This window comes from Sminthopsis crassicaudata, chromosome 2 (genome assembly GCF_048593235.1).
Source record: "Sminthopsis crassicaudata isolate SCR6 chromosome 2, ASM4859323v1, whole genome shotgun sequence".
NCBI lineage: Eukaryota > Metazoa > Chordata > Mammalia > Dasyuromorphia > Dasyuridae > Sminthopsis > Sminthopsis crassicaudata.
Genome location: NC_133618.1, coordinates 683,810,314 through 683,831,849, shown reverse-complemented (window position 1 = coordinate 683,831,849; position 21,536 = coordinate 683,810,314). Strand labels below are relative to the sequence as shown.

The following is a 21,536-nucleotide window of genomic DNA, read 5'->3' as shown; positions in this document are numbered from 1 at the left end:
TCAGAAGAAAAATCACATGTGTCTCAGATAAAATAGAGCCCCCACTCCACAAAAAAACCAACAGGTTTAGTATGCAAATAATGTATTAGAAAAAAAGAAAATAAAATTGAAAGTGATCACTTAAAAGTGCAGACAATGAAAAGGAAAAGGGAAAATTTATAATTTGTCAAATACTGTAGGCAGAGCATGCCCATTCACAGGGTGTGAATTCCAGGCACAACTCCTGGGATTTGGGTCAAGTCACTCCATCCCACTGAGCTGGAGGCCTGAGTTGACAAGCAGTGAAAATGAAGACACTTTTTGTGTTATCCCAGGCTTACTGTGAGAATCTAATGTATTTGTGCATGAAGGTCATTAGAAATTAAATCATTCTTGGGATGTGAGCTACTGGGATTTTTAAGTGATTGATACTGCCCATTGAAGACTTTTCTCTGGGAACTGCCTCAAATTTATAAGAATGTAAGCCATTCTCCAATTGATAAATGGTCAAAGGATTTGAACAGACAATTTTCAGATGAAAAAATAAAAAACATTTCTAGTCCTATGAAAAATGTTCTAAATCACTATTGGTCAGAGAAACGTAAATTAAGACAACTCTGAGGTACCAGATCTTTCAGACTGGCTAAAATGACAGGGAAAGATAGTGATGAATATTGAAGGGGTGTGGGAAAACTGGGATACAAATATATTGTTGGTGGAGTCATAAACTAATCCAGTCATTCTGGAGAATAATATCGAACTATACCCAAAGGGCTATCACACTGTGCATACCCTTTGATCCAGCAGTATCTCTATTGAACCTGTATCCCAAAGAAATCATAAAGAAGGGAAAAGGCCTTCCACATCTGGGAAAATGTTTGTAGCAGCCTTTTCTGTAGTGGAGAGAGGACTATGGGGATTGAGTAAGCATCATAACCTAGTGTTTCACCTTTTTTTTTTTTTAGTTTGCTTGTATTTGGTTTTCTTTCTCCTTTTTTTTCACCCCTTTTTGATCTGATTTTTCTTGTGCAGCATAAAAATTTTGGAAGTATGTATAGAAGAATTGCACATGTTTAACATAGATTGGATTACTTGCTATTTAGAGGAAGGGAGTAAGGGAAGGACAGAAGAAAATTTGGAATACAAGGTATTGCAAGGGTGAATGATAAAAATTATCTGTGTGTGTGTGTGTGTGTGTATGTGTGTGTGTGTGTAATTGCTGAGGAAATTGAAGTTAAATGATTTGTTCTAGGATCACACAGCTAGGCAGTGTTAAGTGTCTGAGACCAGATTTGAACTCAAGTTCTCCTGACTTCAGGGCTGGTGCTCTATCCACTGCGCCACGTAGCAGCCCCCTATGCATGTATTTTGAAAATAAGCAGTTTTAGATAATGCCTGCAGGAATAGAAAATAACTGGGATTATGTTCTTCTGATGGAGGGAAAGAGATATTAATATATATGTGTGTATAATGTCTATTTTACTCTTTGTTGTTTGTTATTTTTTCAGAGCAAGAGATCACACTTGAAATGAAGGACACCACTGAGGAGATAACTCTTTCTGTGGTAGAACCTCACAATCCAAGAATTATAAGTCGCTGTAACGTTACTTGGAGAGAAATCTGTGCTACACATGAGAAAATCCACACTGGGGAGAAACATTATGAATGTAACCAGTGTGGAAAAGGTTTTAGAAAAGGGAGATATCTTATTGCACATCAGAGAACCCACACTGGAGAGAAACCTTATGAGTGTAGCCAGTGTGGAAAAGCTTTTTGCAGCAAGGGAGCTCTTATTACACATGAGAAAATCCACACTGGAGAGAAACCTTATGAGTGTAACCAGTGTGAAAAGGCTTTTACACAAAAGGGAGCTCTTATTATACATGAGAGAACCCACACTGGAGAGAAACCTTATGAGTGTAGCCAGTGTGGAAAAGCTTTTTGCAGCAAGGGAGCTCTTATTACACATGAGAAAATCCACACTGGAGAGAAACCTTATGAGTGTAACCAGTGTGAAAAGGCTTTTAGCAGCAAGGGAGATCTTATTAGACATGAGAGAATCCACACTGGAGAGAAGCCTTATGAGTGTAACCACTGTGGAAAGGCTTTTACACGAAAGGGAGCTCTTATTGTACATCAGAGAACTCACACTGCCAAGAAATCTTATGAATGTAACCAGTGTGGAAAGACTTTTAGAAAAAGAAGAGCTCTTACTATACATCAGAGAATCCACTCTGAAGAGAAACCTTATGAGTGTAACCAATGTGGAAAGGCTTTTATAAAAAGACAATCTCTTACTGAACATCAGAGAATACACACTGGGGAGAAGCCTTATGAATGTAACCAGTGTGGAAAGGCTTTTATAAAAAGGGGAGCCCTTACAGTACATCAAAGAATTCACACTGGAGAGAAACCTTATGAATGTAACCAATGTGGAAAGGCTTTTATACAAAAAGGAGCTCTTACTATACATCAGAGAATCCACACGGGAGAGAAACCTTATGAATGTATCCAATGTGGAAAGGCTTTTATAAAAAGGGTTTCTCTTATTGTACATCAGAAAATCCACACTGGAGAGAAACCTTATGAATGTAATCAATGTGGAAAGACTTTTAGATATAAGAGAAATCTTACTGAACATCAGAGAATCCACATTGGGGAGAAACCTTATGAATGTAATCAGTGTGGAAAGACTTTTACACAAAGCGAGTCCCTTACTGAACATCAGAGAATCCACACTGGGGAGAAGCCTTATGAATGTAATCAATGTGGAAAGACTTTTATAAAAAGACAATCTCTTACTGAACATCAGAGAATCCACACTGGGGAGAAGCCTTATGAATGTAATCAATGTGGAAAGACTGTTAGATATAAGCGCAATCTTACTATACATCAGAGAATCCACACTGGGGAAAAGCCTTATGAATGTAATAAATGTGGAAAGACATTTAGATATAAGCGAAATGTTATTGAACATCAGAGAATCCACACTGGGGAGAAACCTTATGAATGTAACCAATGTGGAAAGGGTTTTAGGTTTAAGGGAAGTCTTATTGGACATCAGATCAGCCACACTGGAGAGAAATCTTATGTAAGTAATGAATATGGAAAGGGTTTAGTAGAAAATTCTGCTTGGTTCTTGCCAGATTTGTGAAGAAATGTAATGGCATTAAAATAATGAGGAAAATGAATTTGATAGAGAACATTGAGAGAAATCAGTCTGAAGAAATCAGTCAGATCTCTTGTATGAGAAGGTCTTTCTTCTCATGACTTGTAGGTCTTTGTGCTTCTGAATTGAATTATTCAATATAACTGCTACTGGCTTTGGAGTCAGGAGCCATGGGTTTTTTGTTTTGTTTTTCTGTAGGTGACCTCTGAATTCTTACCTTTGTAATTTCAATTTTTCTCTGTTTAGAAGTTCTGCCCACTTCTCTTGGATGTTTTCTTCCTTGAGCCCATTTTCCTTCCAGTTATGTGTTTCTGGGAGCTCCATGATCCTTAGGATGTCTCTGTACCTGCTGTCTTAGAATAGAATGCACTTTATTTCAGTAAGGGACCAATTTTGTTTTGAATTTCATATTTTTTACTTCACTTCTTCTAAGCTGTCCTTTCCTTTTTGAGTATTTCCAGTCCCTCACTATTCTCTTTCTTTTTCTTTTTTTTTTTTTCTCCCTTTTCAGGAGGTATTCCATGGCAGACTCTAAGATTTCTATTCCCTTCTCCTGGCCATTTTATAAATGTTTCATATTTAGAAGATGCCATAAATAAGTCTTTTACCTCTAGTTTCCTCGGAGAGTAGTTCATCTCTTTTGCTTTCCTCTCAATCTACATTTCTTCATTCCTCCTTTCCCTTTAAATTCTCTTGTAGATTTCCCTCCTTTTCTTGCCCTTTAGCTACACTTGTGTAGATTTATATAGAATTATAGTTTATAGATTTCCTCCTTTTTACTTCCCCTTTCCCACAAGGATTTTTCTCCTCACTCTCCCTCTTCCCTTTCTGTTTTATCTAGATTCTCATTCTCTGATCCACAACTCTTCTCATCCTCTGGTCTCTGTCTTTTCCCCATATACTTCTGACAGTGAAAGCCCCCAAGATGATCCTTCTGAACTCTGCCCTGTAGGTGCTTTCTGTCAGTCCCACAGATTCTTTCTTTCCATGGTGTCTTCCTTTCAGAATACTGTGTGTCACTTCAGGGTCAGAGGTAACATTGCTCCATTGTGGGGGAGCTTTGCCCCCTGATATTTAACTTCTCTTGTCTTCCTTTTATTTTTCTTCAGCATTCTCCTAGAAATCTCAACTCTGTCTCCATGCTCTCCTACTCCTCCTAGTGCTAGTTACCTTCATGAGTGACAGCTCCCCTTAACTCAAAGCAACCTTGTCAGGCATTTAACCCCCAAACATCAGGCTGAGGTCCTTTATCTCTTATAAGAATATCCACCAGTCCCCCAAAGTCTGGGCCCTTCCTCTCTCCACCTTCTCAATATTTCTAGCTTCCTGCCTGACCCCTCAGGTGGCCTTCCCTTCCCAAGTACATGGGGTCATCTCCCCAATCCCCCATTTTTTTTATTGTTCTCCAGACTTTGACATTCCTGGTGACTCTCTCTCCTCCAGGGTCCTCTCTTCTCTTAGTTTTTAGGACACGGCTCTCTCCTGGTTTTCCCTTTCCCTATCTGACCACTTCTCTTTGTCTTCTTACTGCAACTCAGGCCCCACTTTACTACAGAATGCCCCCCTTTTTATCCCTTATTGTGAAGCTTCATCTGCAGGCTAGGTCACCCTGGGTCTGTCTCAGCTCCAGTACTCTCTGGAATCCATTGTTCTGTCCCTTGCCCTTATCTCCTTGGTTTGCATTGGTCTGGCATTATTACAGTCAATCAGTTCCAGGGCATGAGCAGGTCTTTCTCCTCAAGGCTAGTAGGATTTTGTGCTTCTGAATTGAATTGTTAAAAGTGACTACTACCAGCTTGGCACTTTGTAGCCATGGGTTTAGTTTTTAGATCCCAGGATCAGGTTTAGTTTTTTGGTGGGTCAACAGGGGATCCTTATTCTATTATTCATTTTCTTTGTCCAGAAGTGACCAGTTCTCTTTGACCATTTCCTTTATGATAGTGACCATTATTTTTTAACCAGTGTCCTTCCCTAAGAGCTCCCATCCTTTGCTTTTCAGTGTCCCTACTGTGTATTTCCCTTCAGTACACCTTCAGCAAGGGCAGATTTTTTTACTGTTGATTATTGTTTACTTCATTTTCTTTGCACAGTCCATAACTTTTGAATATTTTTATTCCTTGTCTATTTTTCTATTTTTTTTTGAGGGGGGGGGGTGAGGTGAAGAGGTGATATGGCAGAATTTATCCCCTTATCTTGGCAATTAACAAAAGAAGATCAGAGGTCCAAGAAAGATGGAAAAAGGTCTGGGTGGGAAGGAGGCACTATATTCAGGCATTTGTGGACAGCTCAGTCAGACAATTCCAAAGGAGTAGAGCCAGGTGAATAATGAGGAGATACCTGGCCTTTTTCCTTAAGAGAAGATGTGGAGTGCATTAGACCCCCTCATGTTGGTAAAGGGGGGCTGTGGGAAGCTTGTGAAGGAAAGAGATTTGCAATATCTTCTCCTGGGTATGAGTTATGCAATCACTCAGAGAAGAGCTATCCATCAAGGAAAGGATTTCCTGCCTTCACTGAGAATCTACCCTTTGGATAAAGAAGGGATCAAAGGGCCCTAGAGAAAAGGAAAGATTCAACAATCCATGGCAATCTCAAAAAGTGTAACAGAACAATAACTTCCTCAGTTGTTCACAAGTGTACAAATACATCAAAGTAAAGGTGAAATGTAGATTACACAAAGACCATGAGGAGGTCAGGGTGGCCCTTCCTAGTTAGAAACAAACATGTCCCAAGTTCACAAATCCCATTCTCCTTACCAAAGGTAGATTTTATTTAGGAGAAAATAAGCGATAAAATAAGAACCTGCTGGGGGAAATATTTAGTGCTGAAAGAGAAATAGGGTTACCCTGAAAGAATTTGGAAGACTCCATTAAAGGAATATGGTGGATTATTCCATTGACTGATGGCCTAGAAACATAAAAGGCTTTAGCAAACTAACCAGAGTTAGTTATAGTTAGATAGTTAGATTGATTTAGTTATAGTAAGGACGAAGTCAATATTCAATTGAAGGCACCATGAGGATGGAGAGGAGAGTTCCCTGTATTGGGTTTTGTTTTTAAAAGTACTTAGCAGAGACCTTGACCATGGATACATTTTTTTTTTGATGAGTGAGATAGAGGGTTCAAGGTTTCTTAGGATAGAAGGGGGAAGTGCCAGACCAAAATTTGGGAGTTCACAGGGAAGCATCAAAGAGGAGCCGGGGGATGCTCCTGGCAGTCCGGGTCCCAGACCTCAGACATGTAATCAGACTCTGAGAGTTTGTTTCCCAAGGTCCAGAGCTTTGAGGGATAGACAAGTGAGGCTGACAATTCCATTCCCCCATCACTATGGGGATAGCCTGGAATTGGTTATTCCTGAATGGCAGGTCAGGTTCTACTTTACAAAGGAAGTGAGTTAGTTCACAATCCACATCAGACCATAAATCAGATGGTTCAAAGAAGAAATCCAAATTCAAATACTTGTAGCAGGTTGGAAATATAGATGGCCCCTCCCCAGTATCATGGCATTCCCACTTCTGGCCACCTCCTATATAAAGTCCATCTCTTGGCTTCTTAATTTATTTTTATGATTCTTGTTCAAACAAGATTATAGATTTCTAAACATCTTTAATAAAATATTTATTTCTCAAAAAGAAACTGACAAAATCTTTCCCATAAATGTTTAATTAATGAAGGAAGCTTCATTTCTAGTTATTCCTATTTCTCTGTAATGAAATATTAAAATTACTCAGAATATCCTTGAAATAAATGGAAGCAATGACTACTAAAGGCATGAGCTGTTTTGCCCATGACAACATGCTACCCAGAGTGACCTCAGGGAAGCAATAAAAACTTTTTTCCCAGAGCATGCTGTACTTGGCAACTTCTCATAATGTCTTTACAGAAGTTTCTTTAGAATATATGACTTGTCAATTCTGCTGAAGAAAAAATTTCCCATCACCCTCTTGCTCTCCAAAGATCCATCTAACTCACAGATAAAACACAAACTCTTCCTGAATCCACAAGGAAACACATTCAATAAGAAGACATTTCTCAGCTTTATTCCAACTGATGCTATAACATGCTTTTTCCCAAAATTCAATAAGACTCTTAAGGACTGTGGTTACAGGAGTCAACTCTAACACTCAAAAATGGCATGAGCTTTGAGGAAATCCTTTCTCTGCTTCAGTTTCCTCCTGTAAATTGGGAAGGGTTGGTTGGATTCTTGAAGTTTTAAGTGATTTTCAGTTATACATGTTATGACTTTGGTACTTTAGGACTTGGTGACATTCAGGGATGTGGCTGTGGACTTCACCCAGGAGGAGTGGGGCCTCTTGGACCCTCCTCAGAGGGAGTTGTACAAGGAAGTCATGCTGGAGAATGCCTGGAACCTGCTCTCCCTGGGTAAGGACATTTTCCTGGGTAACTCTGAATCTACAATAAAGGGTATATTTTCATTTCCTAGGGTGCAGAGATTGGGGGGGTATCAGTCAGGAAGGAGAAAGTGCTGGTCTGCTGTGTCCAAGCAACAGAGTCCTCCTGTATAAATTTGCCTGGTAACATAGAAAACTTAGTTGCTCCTGAAGCTGTCTCTTACTACTTCTAGGGAGCTTCAAGTCAGAGGTGAAACCAGTGTGGAAGCATCTCACCCAAGGAACTGATCTGAGCTTATTTTGGCTGACCTCTACCTGGACACAGACTGGTCTGCCAGAGCTCAGAAAACTGCTCCCATAATAATGGGATATCGCAATAACTGCGATAACCTGTCCCTCTCTGGCTCGGGGCCAGGATTGGGAATACTCTTCTTTTTAATGAGCATCACTTTGTAGCCCAAAGCCCAAGGTTGTTTCTAGTATAGGAACCTTGTCCTTGATCTTCTTTCCTATTGCCCTCAAATTCTAGCACCAGTGGTGGGAAAGGATGAGAATGAGCATTTGTTTTCACATACTGTTTTCCAGGTTCTGTGCCTTATGCTTTCTTTATAATACATTAATAATATTGTTTAAAAAAAAAAAAAAAAACTTCCACCAAATAAGTTATTTTGGTTATTCTAAATACCAAAAGTAATAATAAGGCACAAATGAAGAAAGATGTGATTTGCATCCAGATAAAGAACTGATAGAAACATGTATGGCATAATTTTACTTTAGGTCCAATAACACTTTTTATTCAGATATGGGGTTAGAACCTCCTTCCAGAATGGAACCTAATAGGATAAGAGGAGAGGGAGGGGAGAACTGTTTCTCCAAAAAAGTTGCACAACAGGATGATGGGACAAACCCTATCATAGATTTCTTGCATTAAAACCATTAGTGGGTGACCGTAGACTCATATATTTCACTATAATGGGGTCAATCTCAATGGGGCAGCTCTGCATCTTCACTCCACTCCCTAAAGAACTAAATTTCAAGCTTATCTCCTTCCTCCCTCCCTGATCTCCATGTCCAGGGCTTCCAATTCCCAGAGAAGATGTGATCTCTTATTTTAAGCAAAGAGAAGTACCCTGGATGCTGGAACAAGAAGGCCTGAGCAGCTGTTCTCGAGGTGAGTGAAGTGATGTGAGCAGGGATCTGAGAGTTACAAGTGATTTCTAGTAATTACCCTGAAGAAAATGCTGGCTTTGGGTGAGAAAGACCAGCCTTGTTATTCTTTTTCAGAAACTCCTGGGCCAGTCAATGTATTTCAGTTTTCCATCTATCAAATGAGTGGGTTTCAGTGATCATTTGGGATCCTTTTGTCATTTTGGAATTTAGGGCAATGCAATTCTCCTAAAGTGCCAAAAAGGGATCAGGTTGTCCCAGTTGAGCCATTTCTTAGAACTTCTCCAAGTCAGCAAACATTAAGTGCCTGCTATAAGCCAGGCCCTGGGCTGTTCCCCAGGAACGTAAAGTGAGACAAGGGACATCCCCTGCTCTCCTGGAGGTCACAGACTGCTGGGGCAGACAGTACACCAGTAAGTATGTAGAAACCCTCAGTGGACCAGATAAATTGGATAAATTTAGTTCCTCCCTAAATCACTAAGTAAGATAATAATGGTTTTAAGAAGGAGAATTAAATTGTGGAGATAATGCAATAGCATTAGGATAATAGCATATAAAATAGCATGGGATGATTAACTCAGTATTCTGGATGAGACATTTTCAGATGTCGGTGATTTCTTGCAATTTTTAAAAATTGGATTTGTTTAAAGAATATGCAGGAGCATGTGATAATAAATTTTTAAAAACAAATAAGCATTGATTATTCTGAAGAAGAAAATCATCAGAACAAAATCACTTATACCTCATATAGAATACAAAAAAAAAAAGGACAAAAAAAAAAGCCAACATGCTTAGTATTCAAATAATATATTAGGAAAAAAAAAGTGAAAGTGATCACTTGAAAGTGCAGACAATAAAAGGGGAAAAAAAATATAATTTATTAAATACTAAATGCAGAGCCTGGCCATGAATAGGATATGATTTTTAGGCATAGCTGCTAGGATTTTGATCAAGTCATTCACTCAACCCTTCTGAGCTGGTGGCTTGAATTGTGACTATAGTGAGAATGAAAATATTTTTTGTCTTGTCACAGGTTTACTGTGAGAATTCAATGTATTTGTTCATGAAGGTCATTAGAAATTAAATCATCCTTGGTATGTGAGCTAATGGGATTTTTAAGTGATTGAGTCTGCCCATTTAAGATTTTTCTCTTTGAATCGACTCAAATTTATAAGAATACAAGCATTCTGCAATTGGTATATGGTCAAAGGATTTTAACAGAAATTTTTAGATTAAACAAATAAAAATAATTTCTAGTCATATGAAAAAATACTCTAAATCATTATTGGTCAGAGAAATGTAAATTTAGACAATTCCAAATTAACGATTGTGTATCTCTCAGCTTGATTAAGATGACAGGAAAAGATAATAATGAATGTTGGAGGGGATGTGGGAAAAGTAAGAAACTAATACATTGTTGGTAGAGTTGTGAACTGATCCAATCAATCTAGAGAACAATATGCAATTAGGCCCAAAGGACTATCACCCTGTGTAGATGTTTTGATCCAGCAGTGTCTCTCTGTATCCCAAAGAGATGATAAAGGAGGGAAAAGAACCCATATGTATAAAAATTTTTCTGGCAGCCCTTTCTATAGTGGAGAAAGGGCTATGGGGATTGAGAAAGAATCACAACCTAGTATTTCACCTATTTTTTTGTAGTTTGCTTGCATTTGGTTTTCTTTCTCATTTTTTCCCTTTTTAATCTGATTTTTCTTGTGCAGCATAAAAATTGTGAAAATATGTATAGAATTGCACATGTTTCATATACATTGGATTACTTGCTATATAGAGGAGGGTGGTAGGCAGGAAGGGAAAAAACATTTGGAACACAAGCTATTAAGAGTGAATATTGAAAATTAAGTATGCATATATTTTGAAAATAAAAAGCTTTAATAAAAATTTTTTTTCTCTTTGCCTGGGGAAATAAAAAAAAATTGAGATTCTGTTTTGTTGATGGAGGGAAGAGGATATTAATGTATATGTGTGTTATAGTGTCTATGTTACTGTTTGTTTTTAGTTGTTTTTTCAGAGCAAGAGATCAGACTTGAAAAGAAGGACACGACTGAAGAGAAAAGCCTTTCTGTGGTAGAACCTCACAGGCCAAGATCCATAAGTCACTGTGACTTTACTTGGAGAGAAATCTGTGCTACTACACATGAGAAAATCCACACTGGGGAGAAACCTTATGAATGTAACCAGCGTGGAAAGGATTTCAGGAAAAGGGGAACCCTTACAATACATCAGAGAATCCACAGTGAAGAGAAACCTTACAAGTGTAACCAGTGTGGAAAGGGTTTTACTGAAAGGAAAGCTCTTAATGTACATCAGGAAATCCACACTGTGGGGAAACGTTATGGATGTAACCAGTGTGGAAAAACTTTCAGCAGTAAGGGATATTTTACTGTACATCTGAGAATCCATACTGGAGAGAAACCTTTTGAATGTAACCTGTGTGGAAAGGCTTTTACTGAAAGGAAAGTTCTTAATGTACATCAGAAAATCCACACTGGAGAGAGACCTTATGAATGTAACCAATGTGGAAAGGGTTTTACAGAAAGGAATGTTCTTATTGAACATCAGAGAATCCACACTGGGGAGAAACCTTATGAATGTAACTACTGTGTAAAGACTTTTAGGCAAAAGACACATCTTACTAGACATCAGAGAATCCACACTGGAGAGAAACCTTATGAATGTAACCAGTGTGGAAAGGCTTTTAGACATAAGGAAGCTCTCACTGTACATCATAGATTCCACAAAGGTGAGAAACCTTTTGAATGTAACTTGTGTGGAAAGGCTTTTAGCAAAAAGACAAGTCTTACTGGACACCAGAGAATCCACACTGGAGAGAAACCTTATGAATGTAAGCAATGTGGAAAGGGTTTTATACAAAAGGAATCTCTTAATAGACATCAGAGAATCCACACTGGAGAAAAACCTTATGAATGTAAGCAATGTGGAAAGTGTTTTATAAAAAGGTATTCTCTTACTGAACACCAGAGAATCCACAATGGAGAAACCTTATGAATGTAACCAATGTGGAAAGACTTCTATACAAAGGGAATCTCTTACTGAACATCAGAGAAGCCACACTGGAGAGAAATATTATGTAAGTAATTAATATGGAAAAGGTTTTGTAGAAAATTCTGATTGATTCTTGACAGATTTCTGAGGAAATGTAAAGGCATTAAAATAAGGAGGAAAATTAATTTGGTAGTGAACATTGGGAGAGATCAGTTTACAGAAGTCAGCCAGAGCCCTTGTATGAGAATGTTTTTCTCCTCATGACTTGTAGGACTTCATGCTTCTGAATTGGAATCGGGAGCCATGGCTTTTCTGTTTTGATTTGGGTTTTGGTAGGTGATCTCTGAATTCTTTCCTTTGTAATTTCAGTTTTTCTGTTTAAAAGTTCTGGCCAGTTCTCTTAGATTGTTTTCTTCATCCTTGTATCCATTTTACCCCCAATTACAAATCAGTGATCCTTAGGGTGTCCATGTACTTATACTCTTAAATTCAATGCACTTATGTTAGCAAGGGGCCAATTATTTTTTAATGTTCTCGGGCTTTTTACTTCATTTCTTCTAGGCTTTCCTTTCCTTCTTAAATATTTGCATTCCCTCACTATTCCATCTTTTTTTTTTTTCTTTTGGGAAGGGTTGCCATGGCAAATTCTAGGATATCTATTCCTTTAGTCTAATCCCTTAGCTTGGCAGTTTTGTAGATATTTTATGTGTTTGTCCCATACTTTTAGTTTCTTTAGACATTAGTTCATCTCTTCTGCTTTTTATGTTAATCTATATTTCTTCATTCCCCCTTTTCTTTTAAATTCTCTCATAAATTCCCCTTCCTCTCTTGCCCTTTAACTACTACTGCTCATTGGTTTTTTAATTTCATCCATTTTTCTTCCTCTTTCCAATGAGGCTTTCTCTCCTTCTTACTCTCCCTCTTTCCTTTCTGTTTTACTTAGATTCTCATTCTCTGATCCACAGCCCCTCTCTTCCTTTAGTCATTCCCTTTTCCCTGTACACTTCCTAGAGTTAAAGGCTCCAAGGTGACCCTACTTAGTTCTGCCATGTAGGTCATTTCTGCCATTGATTCTAGGCCCAGTCCCACATTTTTCAGAATACAGTGTATCACTGCAGGGTCAGAGAGAACACTGCTCCATTATGGGGAACGTTGCCCCCTGATATTTACTGTCTTTTTCTCCTTTTCATTTTCTTTAGCATTCTCCTAGAAATCTCAACCCTGGCTTCACACTCTCCTGCTCCTCCCAATGCTAGTTCCCGCCGGAAGTGACAGCACCCCTTAACCCAAAGACTTTTCAGGCACTAAACCGCAAGCCTCAGGATCAGGGCCCTTATCTCCTATAAGAATATCCACCAAGTCCACAAAATCTGGCCCCCTCCCTCTCTTCACCTAGGAGGAGCATTTCAATTGCAGAAGGTCTTAACACATTTTGGTACATGAACAAATTGGAATGTTGTGCCATAAGAAACAGTGGCTAGAAAGAATTTGGAGAAGCATGGGAATATGTAAATGAATGGAGATAGACTAAACTGAGCAAAATCAAGATAAACTATATACAGTGTGACTCCCTCAGGTATTTAGATAGACTGATCAGTGATCTCTTCAATTTGAAATTTCTTCCAGGAATGTAGAAGCATGTCTGTCTGTCCATTCCTTGGGGCGCTTGCCTGTGTCTCACGTAAATTTACCTCAGGGGATCTATCCCCATATTCCCAATTTCCTCCTACCACCTCGAGGACACATGTAGAAAATAAAGGAAGATCTAGAAAGGAAAAGAAAAAAAGCAGAAACTTTCATTATCTCTCAACCATACCAACATTCTTTTAGTTACAAGTTTACATGTGGGTAAATTCATGTGTATATGCATGTTTATGTGTATAAGAGTATATCTAGATGTGTATACGTTTTCCTCTATGTATATATGCATATATATATGTCTATGTCTGTGTGTGTATTAATCATAGCCTGCTTGGGGGAGGTTGGGATAAAAGAAGGAAAACAGAACAAAGTAAAAAAGTGTACAACAGAGAACAAAAAAACAACCTACCATAAAGAAGAGAAGGCCCATCATGAATAGAATTTCTTTTATTATTAAGTGTAATTTCTTGGACTGGAAATTCATTGTTATATCTTGAGTCCTTCCTGACATTTTTTGGGCACATGATAATGTTGTGCTTTTTTTTGTTGTGTTTCTTCTCTCTATATATATATTTTTTATTAAATAATAAATATTTCATGATCTTTTTGCCTTTTTAGTCTGACTTTTGTTGGAAATAATTGAAATATGTTTAAAAGAATTGCATATATTTAACATATATTTGGGTATTTGCTATCTTGGAGAGGGGAAGGTAAGGAAAGAAGGAAGGACCATATAGAAGTTTTACAAAAACGAATGTTGAAAACTATCTTTACATACTTTTGAAGAAATAAAATATATTTTTTTAAAAAGCAGCTGCTGATTAAAACCATACATTCAATTGGCCTTCTCAAGGATTCAGTCAACTTGTAGTTCAATGTCATAGGAGGTGTTGATGGAAACATAACAAGAAGTGTTGGTCATGTATGTGCCAAAATGTTTGTGGCAGTTCTTTTCGGTAGTGGCTAGAAACTGGAAGATGAATGGATGTCCATCAATTGGAGAATGGTTGGGTAAATTATGGTATATGAAGGCTATGGAATATTATTGCTCTGTAAGAAATGACCAGCAGGATGAATTCAGAAAGGTTTGGAGAGACTTACATGAACCGGTGCTGAGTGAAATGAGCAGAACCAGAATATCACTTTATACTTCAACAACAATACTGTATGAAGATGTATTCTGATGGAAGTGGATATCTTCAACATAAAGAAGATCCAACTCACTTCCAGTTGATCAATGATGGACAGAAATAACTACACCCAGAGAAGGAACACTGGGAAGTGAATGTAAATTGTTAGCACTACTGTCTATCTACCCAGGTTACTTATACCTTTGGAATCCAATACTTAATGTGCAATAAGAAAATTGGATTTTCACATATATATTGTATCTAGGTTATACTGTAACACATGTAAAATGTATGGGATTGCCTGTCATCTAGGGGAGGGAGTAGAGAGAGGAAGGGGAAATTTTGGAAAAAATGAATACAAGGGATAATGTTATAAAAAAAATTACTCATGCATATATATTGCCAAAAAAAAATTATAATTATAAAATTAATTAAAAAAAAAAAAAAAGAAGAAGAAGTGTTGGTCAGAAGCAGGTAGTCAAAAGCAGTGCAGTTGTTCAGGACTACATAGGCCAAAGATTCAGAGGACATTTGGAGATCTTTGATCTAAGGCCTTTCTTTTGAAAGATTTCTAAATATAGGGTACATCTTACAGTCCATCAGAGAATCCACACTGGAGAGAAACCTTATAAATGTAAGGAAGTGGGGGGGGGAGGTTTTAGCTACACTAAACTATTCATTGCCATGTTTTGTTTGTATATTTTTTTAGATATAGGGGCAGTGATACTGAAAAGCAATATAGATGCAAAATCAATGCTGTAATAAAATAAAATTAATTAAATTAACCCAAAAGAAAAATGAGATGCACAAAGTTATTGGCCTTACCCCAAATATTCCTATGGACTTTGTGCCTAAGCTGTACATGGTAAAGGACTCCCCCAAATCTCCCAGAGGCCCCTTCCTTTAGCCCATTATTTTGCTATATTTTGTCGCATCCATCAGTATCAGTTCTTTTCTTCTTCTTGTCTATGTTTCACTTTACCAACAGCATGTTGATTTCGAATCCTATTTGTGATGAAAATTTATGTAAGACTAATCTAGGTTCAGAATTCACATCCAACAGGCGTGGTCTTAAAGAACGTGGCTACAAGTTTATTACTGCTGAGAATCTTGATTCAAATAAAACATAAGCATGAAAGTAATCCACAATAAATAACTTCCACATGCTATAATTGCATTTGCTATTGCCAGTCTCTCCTAATTCCCAGGGAATCAGAGAAAACTCTGGTAAATATTAATATCAGGCTTACCTCTTCCTGAGGCCTTCAGAAAAATTCTGGCTGTTATATGAATGCAGTTTAAGCACAATAGAGCATCCAAGAATTTATGCAGGCAAGCTTAAGAACGTTATTCACATGGTTTACATCCTACTCTAAGGCCTCCTGCATTCTCTTAGCTTCTCCTTGGCAGAGCTCCAGGTGAAAAAGGTCGGGCTCCTCCCCCACTGAGCTTATATTAGGTCCCTGAGGTCACAGGCACAGCCAATCAAAGATGGAGACACTTCCCGTTCCTGACACAATTTCAGAATGTTCAGGGTTCCTGCAGTGGCTGGAGATCTCACCCATGAAGGAAGTCCCTATGTACTCATAGCCAATCACGTCCAGGGATCTCCAGGCCATAGGCTTGTATTACATCCTAATTTCGCTATCCTGGCCTCTCTAATGGACCCTTACAAACAACCACAGTGGCCACTACAACAAACAAACAAACAACCTACAACATACATCATCACCACCACAAGGAAGCGCAAACATCTGAATGGCTTGTCAGGGAGAATGCATGGTCACGTCCTATCTATTCAGTCTCTAGTGGGAGGCGGTGCTAAGCAAGTTGTCAAGGCTTCCTCACCTGAATTTGAAAATTCCCTTTCCACTAAGGGTTTTTACAGTCTGAGAACAAATAAGACAGATTTTTTTGAGATGTGACTCTTCAGGCAAAGCAGCCCCCTTGAGTGCAGGATGGTCCCTCATAAGAGGCTCTCCAAGGAAAATATTTGTTTCTTCCTTTAGGAGGATTATGTTCAGAAGAATGGAAAGGTAAGAAGAGAAAATGAAGAAAGGATCCAAGGGTGCAAGAAAGTAATAGTAAGGAGTAGAATTAAAGCAGAAGACTTGGTAGAGATAGGAACAGTGATGTGCAAAAATACTACAAGAGATCAGGAGTTGAAGTTATTTTTTAAAAAGTAAGAAAAATAGAAACTTTTTTTCAGTTATACTATTAATTTAGATACAAGTTTATATATGGGAAAATGCATGTGTGTATATATATATTTGTATTTGTAAGCATATATTTAGATATGTATGCATGTTACTCTATGTAGACATGCATGTAAATTTATGGATATGTGTGTGAGTCTGTGGATGAGGGTGCATCTGTGTGTGTGTGTGTGTGTGTGTGTGTGTGTGTGTGTGTGTGTGTGTATGTATTAAACATAGTCTGCTTAGGGGAAATGAAAAGAAGAAAATAAAACAAAGTAAAAAAAGTACACAACAGAGAACAAAACAACCTACAGGAAAGTAGAGTTGATCCATCATTAATAGAATTTCTTTTATTATTAAATATAATTTCTAGAACTAGAAATTCATTGTTATATTTTGAAAGCTCCCTGACATTCTGTTGGGCATATGATAAATGTTCTGCTTTTTTGGGTTTTTTTTTTCTTTTTTATCTTTCTATTTTCTATTAAATTAAAAAATAATAAAGATATCATGATCTTTTTCCCATTTTGGTCTGATTTTCTTGGAAATACTGAAATGTGTTTTTAAAAATTGCACATATTTAACATATATTTGGTTTTTTGCTCTCTTGGGGAGGGAAAGTTTTACAAAAAATGAGTGTTGAATACTATCTATACATGCATTCAAAAATATTTTTTAAAAAGTAGCTGCTTATGGATATAATACATCCAATTGTCCTTCTACATGATTCACTCAGCTTATAGTTCAGATTCAGTTTCAATGGAGCAGTAATGAACTGAACCAACTACACCCAGCAAAAGAACTTTAGGAGATGACTATGAACCACTACATAGAATTCCCAATCCCTCTAATTTTGTCTGCCTGTATTTTGGATTTCCTTCACAGGCTAATTGTACAGTATTTCAAACTCCGATTCTTTTTGTGCAGCAAAACAACTGTTTGGTCATATATACATATATTGTATTTAACTTATACTTTAACATATTGAAAATGTATTGGTCAACTGGCCATCTGGTGGGGAGGGAAGGAGGGGAAAAATTGGAACAAAAGGCTTGGCAATTGTCAGTGTTGTAAAATTATCCATGCATATATCTGGTAAATAAAAACTACTTAAAAAAAAAAAAAAAAAGTCTGGAGCAGAATCCATTATGCTTCAAGTGAAGTCAAAAAAGCAGGGGTAGTCATCCTTATCTCAGACCAAACAAAAGCAAAAATTGATCTAATCAAAAGAGATAAGGAAGGAAACTATATCTTGCTAAAGGGTATCATAGACAATGAAGCAATATCAATACTAAACATATATGCACCAAGTGGTAGAGCATCTAAGTTCCTAAAGGAGAAGTTAAGAGAGTTGCAAGAAGACATAGACAACAAAACTATAGTAGTGGGAGATCTCAACCTTGCACTCTCAGAATTAGATAAATCAAGCCACAAAACAAATAAGAGAAATTAAAGAGGTAAATAGAATATTAGAAAAATTAGGTATGTTAGAGAAGAGAAAACTGAATGGTGACAGAAAGGAGTATACTTTCTTCTCAGCAGTTCATGGGACCTACACAAAAATTGACCATATATTAGGACATAAAGATCTCAAAATTAAATGCAGGAAGGCAGAAATAGTAAAGGCTTCAGAGTGTTCTGTCTCCTTTTCCCTAAATCTTCTCCTTGTTTGTTTAGACCACTAAGGTCTTCCTCTGTTTGAGGCATACAGTTGACATACAACAACATTTCTCCAGTGATGGCACAACCACTCCCCTCCCCCCATCCTGGCCATTAGGGTGTCCAGCACCCTTTGATTTTTCTATAAATGAGGGCAAGTGAATCAACCAACTTTTGACACCTAGTGCATGGCTAGTGCTGCTGAGAGGGTCCTAGCAGAGGGGTACAACAGGTCAAAGATGGCTGCAATGCCAGTCAGGAATCACGCTGATGGCAGGAGGGCCACAATGGGCAGGAAAAGCCTCTGTTGCCAAAGGAAGAACGACTTTAAACAAAGAACTTGAGTGGAACAATTCCCTGGGAAGAGAAACAACTTGGGTGACTGGCCAGAAGGAAAGTAGCTTAGCTCATAAAGCTCCTTGGGAAATGGGTACCCCTATTCCTGTGTACTTACAGGGAGACCTCCACTCCCAGTATAAAAAGCAAATCCTGATCCCCTGAGTCCCAGCACAACATGCCAGGGCAGTGCAGTGGGAAAGCTGCCCCCTCTCCCTCTCCTTCCTCGGCCCCCTCCCTTTCCCCCTTCCTGTCCCCCTCCCTCTCCATGTCCCTTTCCCTCTCTCTTTCTCTCTCTGTCTGTCTATTCTCTCTAGTAAGAGAGGTAGAAGATAAATGTGGGGAAAAAATGGGAGTTATGTAGAGCAATTATGAAGGGGAGACAAAAAGCCAACAGCTTGGAAAAGGAAGCACAAAAATACATCAAAGAAAACAATTCTAAAAACTAGATTTACTGCACATATATATATATATATATTTACCTAGGATATTCTATAAGATATTTAATATGTATGGGAATGCCCACCATCCAGGGGAGGGGGGTGGAAGGAAGGAGGGGAAAAACTCGGAACAGAAGGGAGTATAAGGGATAATGTTGTTAAAAAAAAAAAATTACCTATGCATATGTACTGCCAAAGAAAATGTTATAATTATAAAAATTAATAAAAAAAATAAATTAGATTTTAAAAAAAACTAGATTTAGCAAAGGGAAAAGAATTATGCTGGAGAAAACAACTTACAGCAAAAGAGGGGCGGGAAAATCAATTGAACAAGGCAAATCCTTTAAAAGTAGAGTTTAGAAAAGGAGGTAAAGAAAACTAAACCCCCCAAAAAATTTCATTAAGAATTAAAATTGGACAAATGGAAGAAAATGACTCAGAGACATCCAGACACAAACAGTTGTGTTTTTTTTTTTTTTTTTTTCTTTTAAGCAAAAGACGTTATTGAAAAAACCACCATGTTGGGGAAAAAATCTAGGAGAAACAATTTAAGAATCAGTGGACTACCTAAAAGCCATGATCAAAAAAAGAGCCTGAATAACTTTCTAGAATTCATCAAGGAAGCCTGTCCTGCTATTGTAGAACTAGAGGGTCAAAGAGTCATTGAAAGAATTCACTGACCACCTCCTGAAAGAGACTCTTAAAAAACAACTCCAAGGAATATGAAGAAGGGACTGGAAACTCTAAAACTCCTTGAAGAAGAAAATCTTCCATTCTGCCTTAGTGAGGTACCCTCCCCCCCCCCCAAGAGAGCAGTTTCATTCAGTTATCTAGACAGGTGGGGCAGATTCAGTCCTGAGCAGAATTCCAACCCTATTGAATTAAAGAAACTCTTTCAGTTCTATTCAATTCCAGCTCCAGCTGAAAGCCAGCTTGTAGATGAGCCAGCTTGGGACTCCACCTACTAGTCCCCACTGGGTCTGACCTGCTAGGGCTGTCCCAGCCCCCACCAAGATACCCAATATAATACCTTTCATCAAGGAAGGTCTTTTGCAGATGGACCCAGACAGCTCACTCCTCTATCAGGACCCCTCTGTCCACTGAGCACTGCATTCTCTCAGTGCAAAACTCCATTTCCCAATAGATCTGCCGACAGAAATCAGTCTAGTGGTAAACTGATTTCTATCTAACAATAAACTTTCATTTTGCAACTAATAATTCGGGAATGAGTGAATTCTTTCAGCCCTAAACCTGCGGCCAATTTAAAGGGGATTCTTTTTTTTTTTTTTTTTTTTTTTTTTTTTTATAATTATAACATTTTTTGACAGTATATATACATGGGTAATTTTTTACAACATTATCCCTTGCACTTACTTCTATTCAGATTTTTTCCCTTCCTCCCCCAAACCCCTCCCCCAGATGGCAAGCAGTCTTATATATGTTAAATATATTACAGTATAATTTAGATACAATATATGTGTGTAGAACCGAATTTTTTGTTGCACAGGAAGAATTGGATTCAGAAGGTAAAAATAACAGTTTACATTCATTTCCCAGTGTTCCTTTTCTGGATGTTCTGTCCATCATTAATCAATTGGAATTGGATTAGCTCTTCTCTATGTTGAAGAAATCCACTTCCATCAGCATACATCCTCGTACAGTATCATTGTTGAAGTGTATAATGATCTTCTGGTTCTGCTCGTTTCACTCAGCATCAGTTGATGTAAGTCTCTCCAAGCCTCTCTGTATTTCTCCTGTTGGTCATTTCTTATAGAACAATAATATTCCATAACATTCATATACCATAGTTTACCCAACCATTCTCCAATTGATGGACATCCATTCATCTTCCAGCTTCTAGCCACTATGAAAAGGGCTGCCACAAACATTTTGGCACATACAGGACCCTTTCCCTTCTCTAGTAGTTCCTTGGGGTATAAGCCCAGTAGTAGTATGGCTGGGTCAAAGGGTATGCACATTTTGATAACTGTTTGGGCATAATTCCAGATTGCTCTCCAGAATGGTTGGATTCTTTCACAACTCCACCAACAATGCATCAGTGTCCCAGTTTTCCCACAGCCCCTCCAACATTCATCGTTATTTGTTCCTGTCATCTTAGCCAATCTGACAGGTGTGTAATGATACCTCAGAGTTGTCTTAATTTGCATTTCTCTGATCAATAGTGATTTGGAACACTCTTTCATATGAGTGGAAATAGTTTTAATTTCATCATCTGAAAATTGTCTGTTCATATCCTTTGACCATTTATCAATTGGAGAATGGCTTGATTTCTTATAAATTAAAGTCAATTCTCTGTGTATTTTGGAGATGAGGCCTTTATCAGAACCTTTAACTGTAAAAATTTTTTCCCAATTTGTTACTTCCCTTCTAATCTTGTTTGCATTAGTTTTGTTTGTGCAGAAACTTTTTAATTTGGTGTAATCA

The 21,536-nt window shown here is 37.9% G+C and overlaps 2 protein-coding genes across 5 annotated transcripts in view; both read left to right on the top strand.

Moving 5' to 3' along the window:
- Positions 1–21,536, top strand: part of LOC141559131 (uncharacterized) — a 47,345-nt gene that overhangs the window by 13,052 nt on the left and 12,757 nt on the right. For 2 of the 4 annotated variants that reach the window (XM_074297245.1, XM_074297244.1), the window contains 4 exons: positions 1,488–3,070; positions 7,401–7,527; positions 8,572–8,667; positions 10,681–12,691. In XM_074297245.1, the coding sequence (XP_074153346.1) occupies positions 1,488–3,070; positions 7,401–7,527; positions 8,572–8,667; positions 10,681–11,690 (2,816 nt within the window). In that variant the 3' untranslated portion in view covers positions 11,691–12,691. Of the gene's footprint in view, positions 1–1,487; positions 3,071–7,400; positions 7,528–8,571; positions 8,668–10,680; positions 12,692–12,886; positions 14,580–21,536 lie in introns of those variants that run through there. The other 2 variants (XR_012487229.1, XR_012487230.1) reach the window with 2 other exon arrangements.
- LOC141559143 (uncharacterized) overlaps positions 20,650–21,536 on the top strand; it is a 41,675-nt gene continuing 40,788 nt past the window's right edge. Inside the window, exon 1 of the mRNA XM_074297277.1 lies at positions 20,650–20,814. The gene's annotated coding sequence lies outside the window, so the exon portion shown is untranslated. The remainder of the gene's footprint in view (positions 20,815–21,536) is intronic.